This window comes from Colius striatus, chromosome 6 (genome assembly GCF_028858725.1).
Source record: "Colius striatus isolate bColStr4 chromosome 6, bColStr4.1.hap1, whole genome shotgun sequence".
NCBI lineage: Eukaryota > Metazoa > Chordata > Aves > Coliiformes > Coliidae > Colius > Colius striatus.
The window spans coordinates 19,678,776-19,696,903 of NC_084764.1; the positions used below are offsets into that span (position 1 = coordinate 19,678,776).

The window sequence follows — 18,128 nt, forward strand, 5'->3', positions numbered from 1 at the left end:
GAGAAAAAAATCCACATAAAACTAATGTCAGTGACAAACCCTAGGATATTAGTAGGAAATACCTTCCCTCAGGTTTGACTGGAGAACCATAATGATCAGAATTTAGAGAGATTAAAAAGTAGATTAGAAATTACACTTTTCTACCACCTTTATTACGCCTTCAAAACATAATCTTGTCTCACTATTAGATCTCAAAGCACTTTTTGAAGGATATGGTATCATTACCCATGTTTTACAGAAGTGATTGCTGATGGCCACATGTAGAAAATCAGTCTCTGACCTGGGAGGAGAATCCAGGTTTTGCAACTCTCAATTCAGCCGTCTAGCCAGGAGGACAGATTTCTGTCCCTTACCAATTCCACTATAGTACCCTTAAAAGCAAGTAGCCATCTCATCTCCCCATATTATATTCTACAGAATACTTCCTGCATTGTTTAGGAATCAGTTTAATAACTAGTACCATTCATATAGATCATTAAAAGTATCCTTTCTCTAATATCATCCAACAAGGCCACTTTCACAAAATCTGTCTTTACCATGGCTTAGTGATGAATTAGTACCCAAACAAAACTACATTCATCCTACATTTCATCATTGAACAACATTAACTCGATTTCCATATCAATATTCCTCTTGTGCTTACAATAGCCACTTGCTAGCTAGTTAATTTTTACTAAACATGTAATCTTTTTTACTTTTAAGAAGTTATGATCAGGTGTCAAGTATTTAATTACACTGATAAAAGGAGAAAGGCATAATCTACTATGGTATAATTAGGCTTAATTCAGCACAGCTTTAAGAACTACATTCCATATATGTCTATTTGAAGGACCGAATCTTAATGTAAGGATTTGTGGTGTTTCTAAAAAGCAGTCTCATCATTAAGAAACACGGTTATTTCAGGTGATAAAGATGCCTAATTAGGTATACTAAAAAGGCTAGACTAAAATTATACTGCGCCAAACATCCCGTGACTCCAGCTCAAACTGAAGTGATACAAATATAGTGCTGTCTTACCTTTGCCTTTGTGTTTTTTTTGCTTCTGCTCACTTAATTTATCCAAGGGCAGGTCACTGAGGTCCAGGCTATACAAGTTTCTAGCTAATACTTTAGTTAGTGTCTCCATTGTCAGTGACCACTCAGTGGCCAGCTCTTCCCAGTATGTCAATGATGACATTACAGACAGCAAGTCATCCCAAAGCTCTCGAGAGATGTACACATTTAGATTTGCTTTGATCCAAGCTACTATAAGAGTCTGAAAGAATGAAGTGAGAAAAGTTGGGTTCTGAACATGAGAACATTCAAATGTTACTGCTTAAAAGGAAGTTCCTAATTGCCACAGAAATTTCTGTCTAGTCCTGACATTCTTTACCTTAGCAGTATATACAGTTTTCATGACTTTTTGTTATGTTAACATGGGCTTCTGACTTAGATACAGGTACACCTGATTTGACTCATAAAAGATCTTTTGATATGCTACAAGTTTTGCCAAAGAGTTTTGTAATACTGTTCTCAGTTAGTTCTCATTGGCATTCCTATCTTGTGTATCATTTTTTTTTCCTACCAAAGAGAGGTAGGAAGTCTAGAGACTTCACAGATCCTTTTTACAGAGAAGCCACCAAACAGCACTCTGCAACTATAAACTTTTAAAGGATCTGCTACAATTTACTGTACAGAATTGAAAAAAAAGTCATTCGGTTAGGCATGGATGACACAGAAAATTTTGTGCTGATGAGCTAATTTTGCAATGGAAGCAAGCTAAAACTGCACACATTGCCAGTTATCCCAATTCAACTAAAGGACAGTAATTTTTTAACTTCACAGTACCACAAAAACTGTTGTCACAGTGTCATTACATATAGGACAGAAAGTAGCCAATGTAGCCAGTTCTTACTACCTATACCATTTACATTGCCTCGGTAACACGATCAATGATTTAAGATGATAAACCAGCCAACAGTGGCTATTGACTCTAATCTTATAGAAAAAATTAAGCTGAATTAATAAAATTGAATTTATGTTTAATTGCCTGGAAAAGAGGTCCTGCAAGTCTTCCAGCTAAAGTGGAGTTTTTTCTTCCTTGATACTGCAAGAAAGTTTGGGGTGGTATTTTCAGCACAGATTCAGTAACTCTGAGCAGCACAAGTAGCATCTGTTCCCTGAAAAACAATATTACATTTAGAGTTACCATTTTATTATATTTCTCCCATATTACCAGGATATTTCTAAAAATAGTAACTGAACTTGACTATTATTTTCTTGTGAACTAATAATCTAGGATAAAAGCATTAGCATTTTACCATGTCTTCTTGTCCATAGTCACTTGGACTACCATGTGTCGGTAGATATTAAGGATGCGTTTACACATATCAGTGTGTTCATCCAGTAGAGCTTTCATTTCATTTGCAGGTTCAAGAAAGAATATATTTGAAGAATTGATTATAAAAACCTGTAGAAGAGAGTAGATTTATGAGTCTGAAGCACTTTGATAGTTCATTTTATAGTAACCATGATATATATCTATTATTAACAGAAAAGGCTGCGTACGTAGTCAGAAGTGTGTATTAAATATAGGTTAGCTTGACATGATGACAAAGCAATGAGACTTTTTTTTTTTCCTCCATTTTTCTACAAAACATATTTTTGCTCTCATAGACAGATGGCAAAACAAACTACTCAATATAATTATTTAAATATGATGGACAGAAATAGTCCAGTTAAGTCCACTGCTCAAAAGTTCTACCTGTAAAACCAGCAACTACTAGTACAATACATGCTCAACTACTTGAAATAGTCCTGGTATCCAGTGTGTGCTTCAGCATGACAAGGCCTGTATTATGCTCTGGGAAACTAAAGCATTCATGTCACTGTTATCAGGAAGGCTTACCAAAAGTTGGAAATGGTATCCTGTTTCCTAAATAGTTGACTTCAGTGGACATGGAATTAGGGCTTTCAGAGAGAAAAAAAAAAAAGAAGGCAAGGATACTGTAGGAGTTACAGGAGCTATTACTGAAGTGGTGTTACATTTTTATATAGGTTTAGGAAGTATATGAAAAACAGTGAGCCCCAGATTTCCAAATATTTTTTGTCTTAATACATATGTACAGGAAATGATTGGTTCTACACTTATAATTTTCCTCTACTGATAGCCTTGGATTTTAATAACTAAAACTAATTAGCATGCACCTTTACATTCACTAGCCTCAACTAATGAACCTAACCTACTCTAAGTACCTCGAAATAAGTCTCTCAAAGAATTAAATGACAGGAAAACTTAGATAGAAGTCATGAATTCTTGATTCACAGAAAAAAATCAAATGTGGTTCCAGGTCAGGAAACCTCTCAAATTCAGATAGGGTATTGAGTTAGAATCCCATCTTGACTCTGTTTAGGGCCAAAAAAGTGGTATTTGCTGGTCTATAAAACTTCAATGTGAAGTATCTCCCAGACATTCTCATACTTGTAAACCTTAATAATACAATGCAAACAGATAAAAAACCTTCATTGTTTCTTTTCTCAGAAACACTCGATATTCTAAATAGTCATTGTTTGCAAAGATTATGAAGTTTAAATTATTTTAATATTTTAATTTGAAAGTGATTTCAGTTACTAAATTTATTTTTATATATAACAGTGTACAGCACAATAGGAACGACTTTGACTTGTTTAGGAAGTTGGTTGTCAGTGTCCCTTCAGAAGCAGCCCTGAAGGGCAGAGGAGTCCAGGAAGGCTGAACATTCTTTAGGAAGAAAATCTTAAAGGCACAGGATCAAGCTATTCTCATGTGCAAGAAGATGAGCTGGTGGGGCAGAAGACCATCCTGGCTGAACAGGGAGCTTCTGCTGGAGCTCAGGAGGAAAAAGAGAATTTACAATCTTTGGAAGAAAGGTCAGGCAGCTGAGGAGAACTACAATGATGTTGTGAGACCATGTAGGGAGAAAATTAGAAGGGCTAGGGCTCAACTTGAAGCTCAGATAGTCACTACTGTAAAAGACAATAAGAATAGTTTCTACAAATGTATTAGCAACTACAGGAGGGCTAGAGGGAATCTTCACCCTTTAATGGATGAAGGGGGAAACTTAGTGAACAAGGATGAGGAAAAGGGGGAGGTACTTAATGCCTTTTTTGCATCAGTTTTCAATAGTAAAACCAGCTCTTCTCTGGGCACCCATCCACCTGAGTCAGAAGACAGAGATGAGGAACAGAATGAGGCCCCCTTAGTCCAAAGGGAAATAGCGTGTGACCTGCTGCTCCACTTGAACACACACAAGTTGATGGGACTGGATGAAATCCACTAGAGGGTGCTGAGAGCTGGTGGAAGTGCTCACCACAGCAGTCTCCATCATCTACCAGCAGTCCTGGCTCACTGCGGAGGTCCCAGAGGACTGGAGGATGACAAACATGACCCCATCTACAAGAGGGACTGGAAGGAAGACCCTGGGAACTACAGGCTTGTGAGTCTGACTTTGGTGCTGGGAAAGATTATGAAACAGATTATCTTGAAGCGCACACAGGATAACCATCGGTTCAGGCCCAGCCAATGTGGCTTTATGAAAGGCAGGTCCTGTTTGACCAATGTGATCTCCTTCTATGACAAAGTGACCTGCTTGGTGCATGATGGAAAAGCTGTGGATGTGGTCTTCCTGGACTTTAGCAAGGTCTTTGACAGAGTCTCCCACAGCATCCTCCTGAAGAAATTGGCTGTTCATGGCTTGGATGGACCTACTCCGAGATGAGTGGAAAACTGACTGGGTGGCAAGACACAGAGAGTTGTAGTGAACTGACTTCAATCCAGTAGGCAATAAAATACCAATGGTGTTCCCCAGGGCTCAGTGCTGGGGCCTGTTTACATCTTTATCAATGATCTTGATGAGGGGATTGAGTGCACCCTCAGTAAATTTGCTGATGAAACCAAACTGGGCAGGAGCGTAGATATGCTTGAGGGCAGGAAGGCTCTTCAGAGGGACCTGGACAGGCAGGATCGATGGGCCAAGGCCAATCCCATGAGGTTAAATAAGGCCAAGTGTCAAGTCCTGCACTTGGGCCACAACAAATCCATTCAGCACTACAGGCTTGAGGCAGAGTAGCTGGAAAGCTGTTCTACAGAAAAGGCCCTGATGTTAATTGACAGTTGGTTGAACATGAGCCAGCAGTGTGCCCAGGTGGCCAAGAAGGCCAATGGCATCCTGGCCTGTATTAGAAATACTGTGACCAGCAGGACCAAGGAAGTGATTGTCCCTCTGTACTCAGCGCTCATGAGGCCACACTTCAAATACTGTGTCCAGTTCTGGGTCCCTCACTACAAGGACATTGAGGTGCTGGAGTGTGTCCAGAGACGGGCTACCAAGCTGGTGAAGGGTCTGGAGAACAAGTCTTGTGAGGAACAGATGAGGGAGCTGGGGATGTTTTGCCTAGAGAAGAAGAGGAGGCTGAGAGGAGATGTAATCACTCTATACAACTACGTGAAGGGGAGTTGTAGTGATGTGGGACTCAACTTCTCTAGTATAATGAATGAGAGGACACCAGGAAATAGGCTCAAGGGAGGCTTAGATTAGACGTTAGGAAGAACTTTTTAACCAAGAGGGTTATTAACCATTGGAACGGGCTGCCCAGGGTGATGGAGTCACCATCCCTGGAGACATTCAAAAGACATATAGATGAGGTGCTGAGTGATATGGTTTAGTTTAGTGACAGGCCTGGTAGTGTGAGGTTAGTCATTGGACTTGACGATCTTAAAGGTAATTTCCAATCATAATGATCCTGTGATGCTGTGCAACCCTATTCAGGAAATCATTCAAGCTCTGGTAAAAATAGTTCTAATTAGCATGGTCACCCATGGTAAAGGAGTACTCAGGGGACTGGCACATGCACGTATCTATTTTACTTCATTCAGAATTCATTTTCTTCTGGAAAAATAATATTACAGACATTAGAGTCATATACACACCTTTATGGTGGTATGTGCTTGTACATATATATAAAATGCACAAATTTTATACGACCTTTAGAGCATTTCAAAGATGTTCAAATCATAAATGCTTGATGTTCTATATCCTCAACTTCAGAGAAACATTGGGTCTCGAAGACCCCAAGGAAGGAGACTCCACAACCCCTCTGGGCAGCCTGTGCCAGGGCTCCCTCACCGGAACAGTGAAATAAGTTTTTTCTTATATTTAAGTGGAACTTTTCGTGTTCCAGCTTCATCCCATTACCACTTGTCCTGTAACTAGCTACTATAGAAAAAAGGGATGCTCCAACCTTCTGACATCCACAATTTAGATATTTGTAAATGTTAATAAGATCTCCCCTCAGTCTCCTCTTCTCCAGACTAAACAGCCCCAGTTCCTGCAGCCTTTCCTCGTATGAAAGAGCTTCCAGTCCCCTGATCGTCCTGGTGGCCCTGTGCTGGACTCTCTCCAGCACTTCCCTATCCCTCTTGAGCTGAGGAGCCCAGAACTGGACACAGGACTCCAGATGTGTCCTCACCAGGACAGAGTAGAGAGGGAGCAGAACCTCCCTTAACCTGCTGGCTACACTCTTCTTGATGCATCCCAGGATGCCATTGGCCTTCTCGGCCAGGAGGGCACATTGCTCGCTCATGTTTAGCTTATTAACAATCAGGACTTCCAGGTCTCTCTCTGCAGAGCTGCTCTTCAGCAGTTCAACCCCCAGCCTGTACTGGTGCATGGGGTTGTTCCTTCCCAGATGCAGGACTCTGCAATTGTCCTTGTTGAACCTCATGAGGTTTTCCTCTGACCACCTGTCCAGCTGATCGAGATCCCGCTGAATGGCAGCACAGCCTTCTGGGGAATCAGCCAGTCCTCCCAGTTTGGTGTCATCAGCCAACTTGCTGAGGGTACACTCTGTCCCCTCACTCAGGTCGTTGATGAAGATGTTGAATAAGACTGGCCTCAGAACTGAAGGCTGAGGGCTGGCCTTGGCCGTGAAGACTCGAGCAAAGAAGGCATTCAAGTACCTCAGCCTTCTCTGCATCCTCAGTCACCAGGGCACCCTCTGTGTTTAGCAGCAGGCTCACATTCCCCCTCGTCATCCATCTGCTGCTGATATACTTGAAAAATGCCTTATTGCTATCCTTAACATACCTGGCTAAATTTAATTCTAGAAGGGCTCTAGCCTTCCTAGTTGCACCCCTGCATGCTCTGGCAATGTTCCTATACTCTTCCCAAGAAGCCAGTCCCTGTTTCCACCTCACATAGATGGTTGCTTACTGCCTGAGTTTTCCAAGCAGATCCTTTCTCATCCATGGAGACCTTCTACCTCCTTTTCCTCCTTTCCTGCAAAAATACACCTATACACCTTATTATTCAGATCAGTCAAACCACAGGTTTGGTTGTATTTTGTGTGGCGATAAATAGCATAAAAGAAAAAAAAACTTCTAAGCATTCTCATTAAATATTTAATTAGAATAATACAAAGATGTGGCATTCCAATGCTAATTATATTTTCTGTGATGCAATACAGAGCAGAATACATGTCCTGACACAAACTTAAAATATTTTTTTACTGAGTTATCCAATTCTTGTGTATACACTGGCCTACTTAAGGTCAATAAAGATACAGTGAACCACTGCCATACCTCTAATGCTATTTATCATCACACTTTTAAAACCTCAAATAATTTGTTAAAAATCAGAGATGCTTTTAAAGAGCATGGGATTTCCTTGGAGGACTATTTTATTATATTCCACTCTTCATGTACTGATAACAAGAGCTTTATTATTAGAACAAAAATTAGACATCAAGTCTATTTCATACCTGTAATACTGACTGAACTCCAGCTCGTACATTTTGCTCTTCAGTATCAATTTCTGACATTTTATGCAAAGCATCTTCATAACATCCATTTCTTGCCCAGTTTGAACTTCTAATGTGACTGGAGTTCATCCCTTTTTTCTGAAAAATATGTTTCCTTAAAGTCCTACAGATATGTAGACTCATATTTTGGTTTTATAGTAAAGGAAAAAGGATATGTAGATATTAAATAATAAACAATGGTAGAGAGGTGTTTAAGATACATCTTAAAGACACAACTATATTTTAAGAACTTTGCAGCAATTACCTTAAAGTATCTGGATAAAAACTACTATTTTCCACATCCTTTTCTTTGTGTATAATTTTTACACAGTTGAAGGTTGGCATCTTGTATAATTCACAACTTGAGAATAGTTCATAAAGCCATATGAAATTTTACATTTAATTAATCAGAATAGAAATCTACAGATAACAGATCAAATTGGTAATCTGTTTATGCACTGTTTAATTACCACTGATTTTCTCCAACAGGTGCTGTGGCAAATTATAATACATAGAATCCATTGAGGAGGTCACTTCTGTCTACCAGTGTACCAAAAAGATGCACAAATAGTAACCGACAGTATTTTACCTCTTCTCTTTCTTTTGATTTCTCTGACGAATTGTGGTCAACAATATTTTCACCATAATCTACAGTTGTGCACTGCATGATTTCTTCAGGTTCTTTCATAAATAAAGGCTTGTCTTCTTGCTGAATCCATTCCTGATACACCTTTACCACTTTCCTCATGGCAGCTGCTTCACATACTGGCAACAGAAAAGCCTGTGAGTAGAAAAACAAAAAAAAAACCCCAGTTACAGTACTTGAAATCTCTATAATGTACAGGTTCTAAGGAATAAGGTGAGGGGTGGGGGTGGAATACAATCATTGTTAGATCTTAAACCTTAAACTCCTAAAACTCCTAAACTCCTTAAATCTTAAACTCCTAAACCTAAATGTTTACTCACTTTCTTCATCTGTAAACTGAAAACATGAAAAGAATATGTTTACAAGAAAACTTCTCAATACAGTACTTCAGACACTTATCTGCCAAAGAGAAAAGGCATATCTACTCACCACTCAGCCTGAAAAACTTAAGACCCAAACACTCATTAAAAAAAAAAAATGCAAAACAAATGAGCAGAAACTTCTATTATAATGTGTTGCATTCAGATAATTTGTAAGAGTGGAGTTAAATCAGTTCTAAATGACTAAGAAAAATTCAAGTGATACATTCCTCGTAGCAATGTATCTTATTTATAGCTAAATGAGATTTTACAAAACAATATCCTTAAAAAAATAAATTACTCCCTGAAAAGACTGCAAAATTAAAACATCGTGGATTTGAGTCAGTGTGATGACTGATCAGTGCCCTCTTCAGGAGGTTTTCTGTATCTGCTGTGCTGGTAACAACTAGTCACCAGTTAGGAACTTCTAATATTAGCCAGGTTTTAACTATAAATACATTTACCAGAGACCACAATGCCCTAATTATTATTTTAAAAGAACAGATAAACCACATTAACAGCTAGTTTTATGGAGTCCACGATATGAATGCTGAAAACTCATTGCCCACATCTTTAAGGAGTGTCCACACGTTGTATGTTCTCTAATAGACATTTTGTACCAGTTACCACATTAAAAAGAATTTCACTGTGTATTACAGAATTCAACTGACAAGTTCACCAGTAATACACTATTGTTTATCGGGTCTAACATTCTTCTATCAGTCCATATATACTTTTTATGCTAGAGTCTAAAATCCATTTTACTGACAATCTTCCCACCATTCAGTAGAACTGAAACCTCCTCCTGAATAGAATAACTTAATCCTAAAATTTAGAAACATTCCAAACATCTGCTGCACTAGAAATGAACTTATATTAAAATCTTCTGGCTGAATAATGACTTCAATGAGACCATATAAGCACACATGAAATACATAAAATACAGAACTCATGGAATGCTTTATTAAAAGGATGAAATAAAAAATCACCTTTACTGTCCCTTTCACTGGAGACCAACAGTTTCTGCATAGACACCAATAAATTTAGACTTTACATTCAATGGTTTAAGACTCTGCAAACCCTTGAACAGCACCAGAATTCAGGTAACTCCATTATCTCCTGCAGTAACATGTCCAAACTTTTCAATATATTGGATGTGGATAAGCTTCTGACATTAATTTGCCCCATGCAAAAATATCAGTTTTATCCAGATTTTAAAATGTTCTGTTTTCTGCTGATTAAATTAATTAGTGACATGCATTTTAATTGAAACTTAGTATATTTTTCTTTACTATTACTCAGAAAAATCTCTTCATCGTTTAGTCTATAGCAAGTAGCACAAAGAATGTCTATCTTGTTCTGTTCTCCCACATTGAACTCATAGTTATGTAGTTTCACATTATAAGTAAAGACTCTGTATTCTGGCATATGTTCTCAGTTTAAATCTGTTTAATACAGTTGAGAAACACTATTTTGAGTATGCTCAGCTAACATTTCTGGTTGCAGTGAAGCAAGAAACAGAAGCTGTTACCTTCTATAGTCACTCTTCTGAGGAATACTATCAAGGTGAGGACACTCCATTGCTCCTAAAAAAGTTCTTTAACAGCTATGAACTCCCATGGGAAGATTATTTTAATATGCTCGGTTGTGAGCTCTAATAGCTATGGAGATGATGCAAGAAAACATTCATGTATACAGGGAATTGTAAAGTCCAAGTCCAAGTTTAGTATTAGGAAAATCAGAAACAAGGGATATTCTGTGTATAAAATAATTCAGAATTTTAACTTTTCAATTCTTTAAAGGTAAGATGACAAAAACCCTTGTACATTTACATACTTCGCAGATGCTCTTGAAAGAAAACCATGACATAGTTATTTATAACATAATAATCAAGATTTTTGCATTCTAAAGAGGGCTCCTTACCTGCCGAAAAATCTCAGTCAGAAAATTGACATTGCTTCTTTTAGAAGAAAAGACTTTACGGACAATTTCAATATCAGTTAAATGTTCTTCATCAATACTGCAGAGGCTGGAAGAACTTGGTTCTCTCTCTGTTAGAGTACTTGTATTAGAATGAGATTGCTCTGGCTCTGCATTTCTATCCTGCTTATCAGTACTGTCATTTTTACTGTCCTCCTTTGAAGCCATGCTAGCAGCTGCTCTCTGAAACAAAAAGAATATTCCATAGCTCATTTTTAGGACAACAATCGAACAGTTGCATTTAAGTTATGCAACAACAGAATTTAAATCCATACAGAGAATTCAGAAAAAAAAAAAAAAAAGACCACTAAAAATAGAATTCACTGCATTTCATGGTTTACTATGTCTATTTGATTAAAAACAAAACGTTAGAATTAAAAAGGCATTGTGAGTCACAGAATCATAGAATGGTAGGGTTGGAAGGGACCTTTAGAGATCATCTAGTCCAATCCCCCTGCAGAAGCAGGTTCACCTAGATCAGGTCACATAGGAGTCCTTCTAAAGCATATTCGTAAGCAGAAAATTTGTTCAGAAATTTCTTTAATTCTTCATTATTGGAGTGCATAATGCTGACAGAACAATTAAGACAAAAACATGAAAACAATCATGTTGTATATTTGATTTTACCTGAATATTCTTTGGCACATTTTCACCTTCCATCCCAGGAATATGAGGTCCTGTATGAGGTTTTGGCTCAAGCCAGAAGGACACCAACCATCGAATGACAATAACACGAGCCTTAATAAAAGGTTCCTTTGTGCAATATATTGCCTCATTGGTTTCAGCATCTTTCTTAATCATTACATAGTGTGGCTTTGGTCTCATTTGTGGTATATCTGTAAGGAAAACACATAATCTTAAAAATATGTGCAGAAAAGAAGTTCTATATAAAAAAAGAAAACCTAAAACCATAACCAATACATGTGCTGGTTTTTCGTATTCACTGTTATACAACTTATCCCAAGATATGTCAAAATGGATGTGGCAGAGAAAATTTCAAGATTAGACTATAAGACTGTAATTTTCTCCTGGAGAGAGACAACATTGTTGGTCTAACACACAGGAATTTTCTTCTGCCATGCAAAAAACTTTTTGTTCTGAAAGTGACTTATATTGCCTTAAATCTTTGTTTGCATTTTTTTTCTTAATAAGCAAACACATTTCTTTTCATTGTTTGCAGCTTTCTTTAAGCTCCATTATATAATTAATAAATATAAATGTCAGCAATATTCATTGAAAATTGCAAAAGAATTCTAATTAGCAAAATAAATAATACCTAGACTAGAAGAAAAAATGGCCTATCCATGAAAATTATTTTCATATGCAATTAAGATACTCAAATTTCTTAATTTTTAAGAAGTGTTTACAATTGTCTAAGTTACTAAGGCACAATTTACATAACTCATATCATTTTATAGACTTCTGAGTGTCCTATATGTCACTTATCCCCTATCAAACCTACTGTAAAAAGCAGATGCAGTTCAGATGCAAGGGGTAACTACATTTTCTGAAGTATCCCCAGAAAGACCTCTACATTGGTCTGCAGCAATCCACAAGACAGCAATATAGTTAGTAATAAGTCATCAGTTCTTTGCTGATACAGATCTCAACATTTAATCACAGCTACAATAGGAGAGCATTAATTCCAAACTGTATTCTAACAGCAGCTGCAATAAATACAGTCTCTTCTGACCCTCCAGTAGATGAAAGATGAATAGAACAGAGAGAAATGATGCTCCAAAGCCACAAGAATTTTGCAGCTTCATCTATTGCCACATTTGCACTACCTAATTTTGCTGGACTTTGCATCCAGAGCAAGGGCAGATGTACGACTTAACTGAAAGATGATGGTCCAGCCATAGCTTCTGTACTGGCTTCCAGAGAATGTAATGAATCTCCAACAGTATGTCAATTGACAGGAACTGTGTCTATTTGGGGGTCTATAACCTGCAATTCCATTTTCTTCACTCCTGTACTATGTGATAGTTCAGAACCCTTTAGCTCTTCTGGTTCTCTACTGTGATAGTGACAAAGATACTGACAAGTGTCAACAGCATTTCTGAATCCCCTTCAGACAAAAGTGGTACTCCTTAATAACTCAGTGTGAATAGAAATGACACGTGCACTTACAAAGATGAGGGGACACGACAAGTAGAGATGATTTTTGAATTGTGCATAATGCACATTTCTACAGTGACAAGTATCAACAACTCAGTTCAAACCCAGCCATGCATCAGCCAGCTCAACACTCCAGAATGTTTTTGCTCGGTTGCACAACCCAAGACAGGGTACAGAACAGCTCTGCAATACCAATCATCATCGATCTGAAGCCGCTACAAAACATTCAGGTGCAAATGACATTTTTCTGGGAGTGGTGTACCAACTCTATTCCTATTTCTAGAAGGGCAAGTCTGCTCTGATACAAAAAAATATGAAAATTTGTCTGAGGACTGACTGCTGTTGGTGTGTCAGTATCATGATTTTCATTTGGTGACTGCACTCAAAATAAGTCCCAAAAACAACAACAAAAAAGAAGGAATCGAAAGTGATAGACCTATCTAGATATGGAGAGTGATAAACTGCACAGTGGTGGTAACTCTTCTGTAGCTTGCAGCAGTTAAATGAGAGATACATTCCATGGTTTTACAGGCCAAAAGGCAGTTCAAAGATATTAATGGTGGGAGTGAAAGAAGATGCAAAGTAGTAATGCTGAAGAATATGAAGATAATAAGTGTTGTTTTAAGGGATCTGGCATATCTTCTGCCAGGTTACAGTATCATAATCCAGGAGGAATAAATCTGGATAGCAGCAAAGAAATAATCGGTTACTATTTAGACAATTAACTTGTCCTAACCATATATACCTTTAGCCATTTGAAGTGAACATAGCTGCCCCTGTCAGACTGCTGTAAAGGTTTCCTTGTTAACTGTACAAATATACAACACAACATCTAGCACCACCACTGGTGTATCTCAGGGTAATTTCAATAGCCACATATAAAAGTAGCAATAAACTCATCATGATGCTGCTAAACTGAGGAATGTTTTCAGAAGAGACTTTAGTTACATCTGCTATTTTTAATCTAAGTATTACTTTTAGAGGAAAAAAAAACTATGTGACTCTTGCATACCATCCACTTAAGTAACAAAAGCACAGAAGACTTTTTAAAAAGCTTACAAATAGTTTATTTACTATAAATAAAACCCAGTACATTGTTTGCATTCTGTGGAAAGTCACATGTTAGTAAGTACATTAAAAATTAATGTAATCTTAAACAGAAGCATGCATAACAGCACAATCTAGGGGGGAAAAGAAAGCCTGGTAGTGCAGTTTTAATAAGGCAAAAATGAGTTCTCTCTGGTATCTGTTAGCATTCCACAGGACATGAAGGCTGCAATGCTAGCAGTATTTTCAAAAGGACAAGACATGCAGTAGACATGCAGTAAACATGTCTTTGCAGCACACTCGTCTCCCTCTGTAGTTTCATGATATCCTCTCAAAACATCACTTCTCTCTGTTCCCTCTCAACTGTGCTGCAGCTGCTTCACAAATGTATCCTCCTCAGTCATTTCTTGTACTCTCACATTTCTGTCTACCTTGGGAACAGACATCGAGGCTCCAGTTGAGGACGCTGATGTAAAACCAAAGCAAAAGAGAAGCTTATTAGATTGACTCAAATAGCAACAGAGAAAATATTCCCTTCCCCCAACTTTCCATTTTTCCATTTCTGTTTTGGGCTTTCTCCACCCCATACTCTTCCCTCTTTGGGAACCTCATGTGAATTGCTACCAAAAAGAGCAGGAAGCTGTAGGTGGTGGAAGACATACACAGGGTAGAAAATGTAAATGCTAGCAAAAACAGTTACAATGGTGGACACTTGTAATTTTGTGAACTCTGTATAAGGCAATAAAGGGTTCAAAGGGAATGAAAGGAAGAGCTGCGAAGGACTGTAGGACAGCACACATATTGTTTCTCTGTAAATGAAGGAGCCCATCTAAATGTTTTCTATGCCATTTCCAACACACATTACAATGCTCCTGGAATCTTATTGCCCTATCTGTAGTTCTTCCTAAACAGTTTCTAAAACACTATCTTATAGAATCTAAACAGATGTTAAAAGACATTCAAAACAAGCAAAAATGGGCTCTTCTAAGTTTGTATTGCTCTTCTAAGCCTAAATCAGAATTTGGAGGAGGCCCAATACTAGCTTCTTGCAACTAGAATGCTTGCCGCTTGTTACTGTAACCAATATGCTTACCTGAAAAGCTGCCTTAAGATATTTTTTTAAAATAAAAAAACCTCAATCCAATATAGTATTTCCAGTAAAGCCCTGTGTTGATTTGTACCTCATGACTTCTCCTAAATTAAACATTACACTAGTAGCACAAGAACTTTTTTAGTAGTAGGTTCAGTGCCCAAGTTCACCCTGTTTTCTGACTAAATGCTGTCTGTTTTATTCAGAGTAGTCACAGAATTGTTTTCAATATGGTGGGAAAATGCACACTTACCAGAATTTCTGTTGCTTTCATTACTGTATTCTCCCCCAAATCCTTGTCATTGTTGCCAACTTTGCAGTTTAAGGCGTGGACAGTAGTTTTGGAGATCTGTGCCTATTTCGTCTTGCTCCCCATTGTCCTCTTTCTCACTGAGGCCTTGGAAGTTTCTTGTTTACAGTTCAAGAAAGAGGACTACAGTAACACCTCTTTGGAAGACTCAATCAAGATCTTCATAAGAGAAAATTGTTTCCACATTTCTTGTTCTAGGACATCAAGCAGCAGTAGGTCTCCTCTCAGCATGGCTTACCATCTCTCTCATAGCTATTTTATCATTGAACCTTTTCAGTATCTCACACAACTCGAGTTACTGTTACTTATGGATGGATTTATACTGTTTCTTCTCCCCTAGATGAGAAGGTCCACTGTTTGTCTCTCCCAGGAAAACAGTTTTGAATCACCCATTTCTGAAGAAAGCTACAGTCCAAATACATGTACATGGACTGGTAGAAACTAAGACATTTTCAGCAAACTTCTCTGACAGTTTGAGTATGAAATTGTGTCTGGAAAACACCACTTGGGAGATGCTGCATTAACAGGTAAGAGGAGCAATGAGATGTTCATATCACTCAAGTAACAAAATGTCAGTTTAAACCCTTTGTACGTGGTATTGCTTTGCAATCAAGAGTCTTGAACCAACATATGCCTGAGTACACACAAACATGAGCTAGCAAAATCAATATCTGCAAACAACACTGATTTAGAACAGGCTTAAAACCTCTGAGCAAAACTCCAGTTGGGTTTGCTTAGCAAAGATCTAAAATTTCCTTGCTATATGGAAAGATATACTCTAGTAACATGAGCTTTAAAGACTGTTAAAATCAAGCTTCCTCTTTTAAATGCAAGCTCTTGACATAATATGGTTGATGCCACACCATAACCTAACTTTGTCCTCTCTGAAGTACCATGATTCAAACACTGATTCTGTACAGATGAAAGCAACATCCCCCAAAGAACAGCACACTAACACCTTTTATATCAGGAGCAGCAGTTTCTCATCAGGGCACAAATTACGTCAACAGCAGAGGTCACATTAAAGAACTGTTTTATAAGAACATTTAATTTATCTACATCAGGTTAATACAGCAACATTGAATCTAATGAAATGATCAAGGGCCTCCACAGAGAACTGAAAACCATGAACAGAAGCCACAATACGTTCTTTCCTAGGAAATACTTGCAGAGAATGTTCTTTCTGGTCAACATGACTCAAGCAAAAAACAATGGTCTGCTCTTCTCTTTCTTTGAGAAAATGTAATTATTTTATATCAGGTGTGCTCAAACTTACCAAGTATAGGGTTATACAAGCTGGTCTCCTTACAGATGTTTGGGAAAATAGAAGGTAAGTAGTATTTCTTAAAATTTGAGAATAAAAATGAAAATCCCTTTTCCTGGTTTTCTTTGTTCTTCCATTCTAAACTCTTAACCTTAAAAAAAGAAGTTGGATAAAGTAAACAACTAGAAGTAGAAGAGAAAGATGACTACTGAAATGTTTTCTTTGTAAGTTATTTCTTTGGAACAAACCCATATGCAACTTAATAAAACGTTTTTAGAAAATAGCTAGGATTTGTCCATAAGGCAAGGACAGTTCCCTTCCAAAACACTGCTTCAAAATGAATCTGAACACATCAAATACTAAACCAAATAGAAATATATCTGCTTTTATGGTCATCTTGCCAAGACAGAGATTAAACCCAAAATGATTGTTTTTAATAAAATTGGTTTTATATTTCAAAATGTTTTGTAAGAATAGGACAACAACCCACACCACTCTGAACATTTGTTTGACAATTTCTTCTAACACATTTCAACCATGAAATGTCATTGTAATAGTTATTTGGATTCACCTGTGCAGTTGGCAACATCAAACAAACAAATCTGTCAACCAGAAGCAGAAGATACAACTTTAAAGTTGAATTATGCAAATCTACCTACATAGATGATGAGTGCTAAGCCTTCCCCATTACGAAATGCTTTCCTACTGAAAAGTACGGTAATGTCTCCTTAGTAAACCCTACATGCAGTTTCCACCTTTGTCCCAGAGAATCCATTGGCCTGCAGAGCCAGGTAGTCTGCCAAGTCTACTATAAAGAATATAAAGGAAGATTTGCCTTTTTTTCTACTCCTCCTCCTTTTTTTTTTCTTTTTTACCCTTTCCCTATTCCTTAGTTAAAGTCCACAGTTCTGTTATGATCTATTTTCAGGGCAATGGGACTTTAGAATGGAATATACATACATATAGAATCATAGAATCATTTAGGTTGGAAAAGACCTTTAAGATCAACAAGTCCAGCTGTTAACCCAGCACTGCCATATCTATCACTAACTTATATCCCTAATATACATACATATAGTCCCAATGTAATTCAATAGAATGGGTGACTAATAACGTAGAAATTAGTGACACAAAGTCCTTCAGCAGAACTTAATATCAAAGAAGTTCAGCTTGAAATTATCAGTCCCTTTAAAAAGACTTCAGCAAAAGACCTCAGCATTCACATAGTGAACAAGTTCTATGACATCTATCTCGGTGATTTACCTAAATTTAAACAGAATATTACCAAATTTTAAGAAGGCAGTTGTCTTCAAGAAGGTAAGGGGTATTTCTATTCAAAGTGAACAGTCATCATTAAGCTCATCCTACAAATCACAAGTATGACAATCTCTACTCAAACTGGAAGATGCTAGAAGCAACAAAATGAGGTTGCAAATTATTTCAGCACTGCAAGTTCACCGAGTAAGATAGATAAAGAGAAGCAATGATATGTTTTCATT

At 37.5% G+C, this 18,128-nt stretch overlaps 1 protein-coding gene across 7 annotated transcripts in view; it reads right to left on the bottom strand.

Moving 5' to 3' along the window:
* RALGAPA1 (Ral GTPase activating protein catalytic subunit alpha 1) overlaps positions 1-18,128 on the bottom strand; it is a 133,857-nt gene that overhangs the window by 95,208 nt on the left and 20,521 nt on the right. For all 7 annotated transcript variants that reach the window (XM_061998463.1, XM_061998462.1, XM_061998461.1 and 4 more), the window contains exons 8-15: positions 16,642-16,780; positions 11,428-11,636; positions 10,744-10,983; positions 8,405-8,596; positions 7,777-7,914; positions 2,301-2,449; positions 2,030-2,159; positions 1,018-1,255 (exon numbers count right to left, since the gene is read on the bottom strand). In XM_061998463.1, coding sequence (XP_061854447.1) covers positions 1,018-1,255; positions 2,030-2,159; positions 2,301-2,449; positions 7,777-7,914; positions 8,405-8,596; positions 10,744-10,983; positions 11,428-11,636; positions 16,642-16,780 — 1,435 coding nt within the window. The remainder of the gene's footprint in view (positions 1-1,017; positions 1,256-2,029; positions 2,160-2,300; positions 2,450-7,776; positions 7,915-8,404; positions 8,597-10,743; positions 10,984-11,427; positions 11,637-16,641; positions 16,781-18,128) is intronic.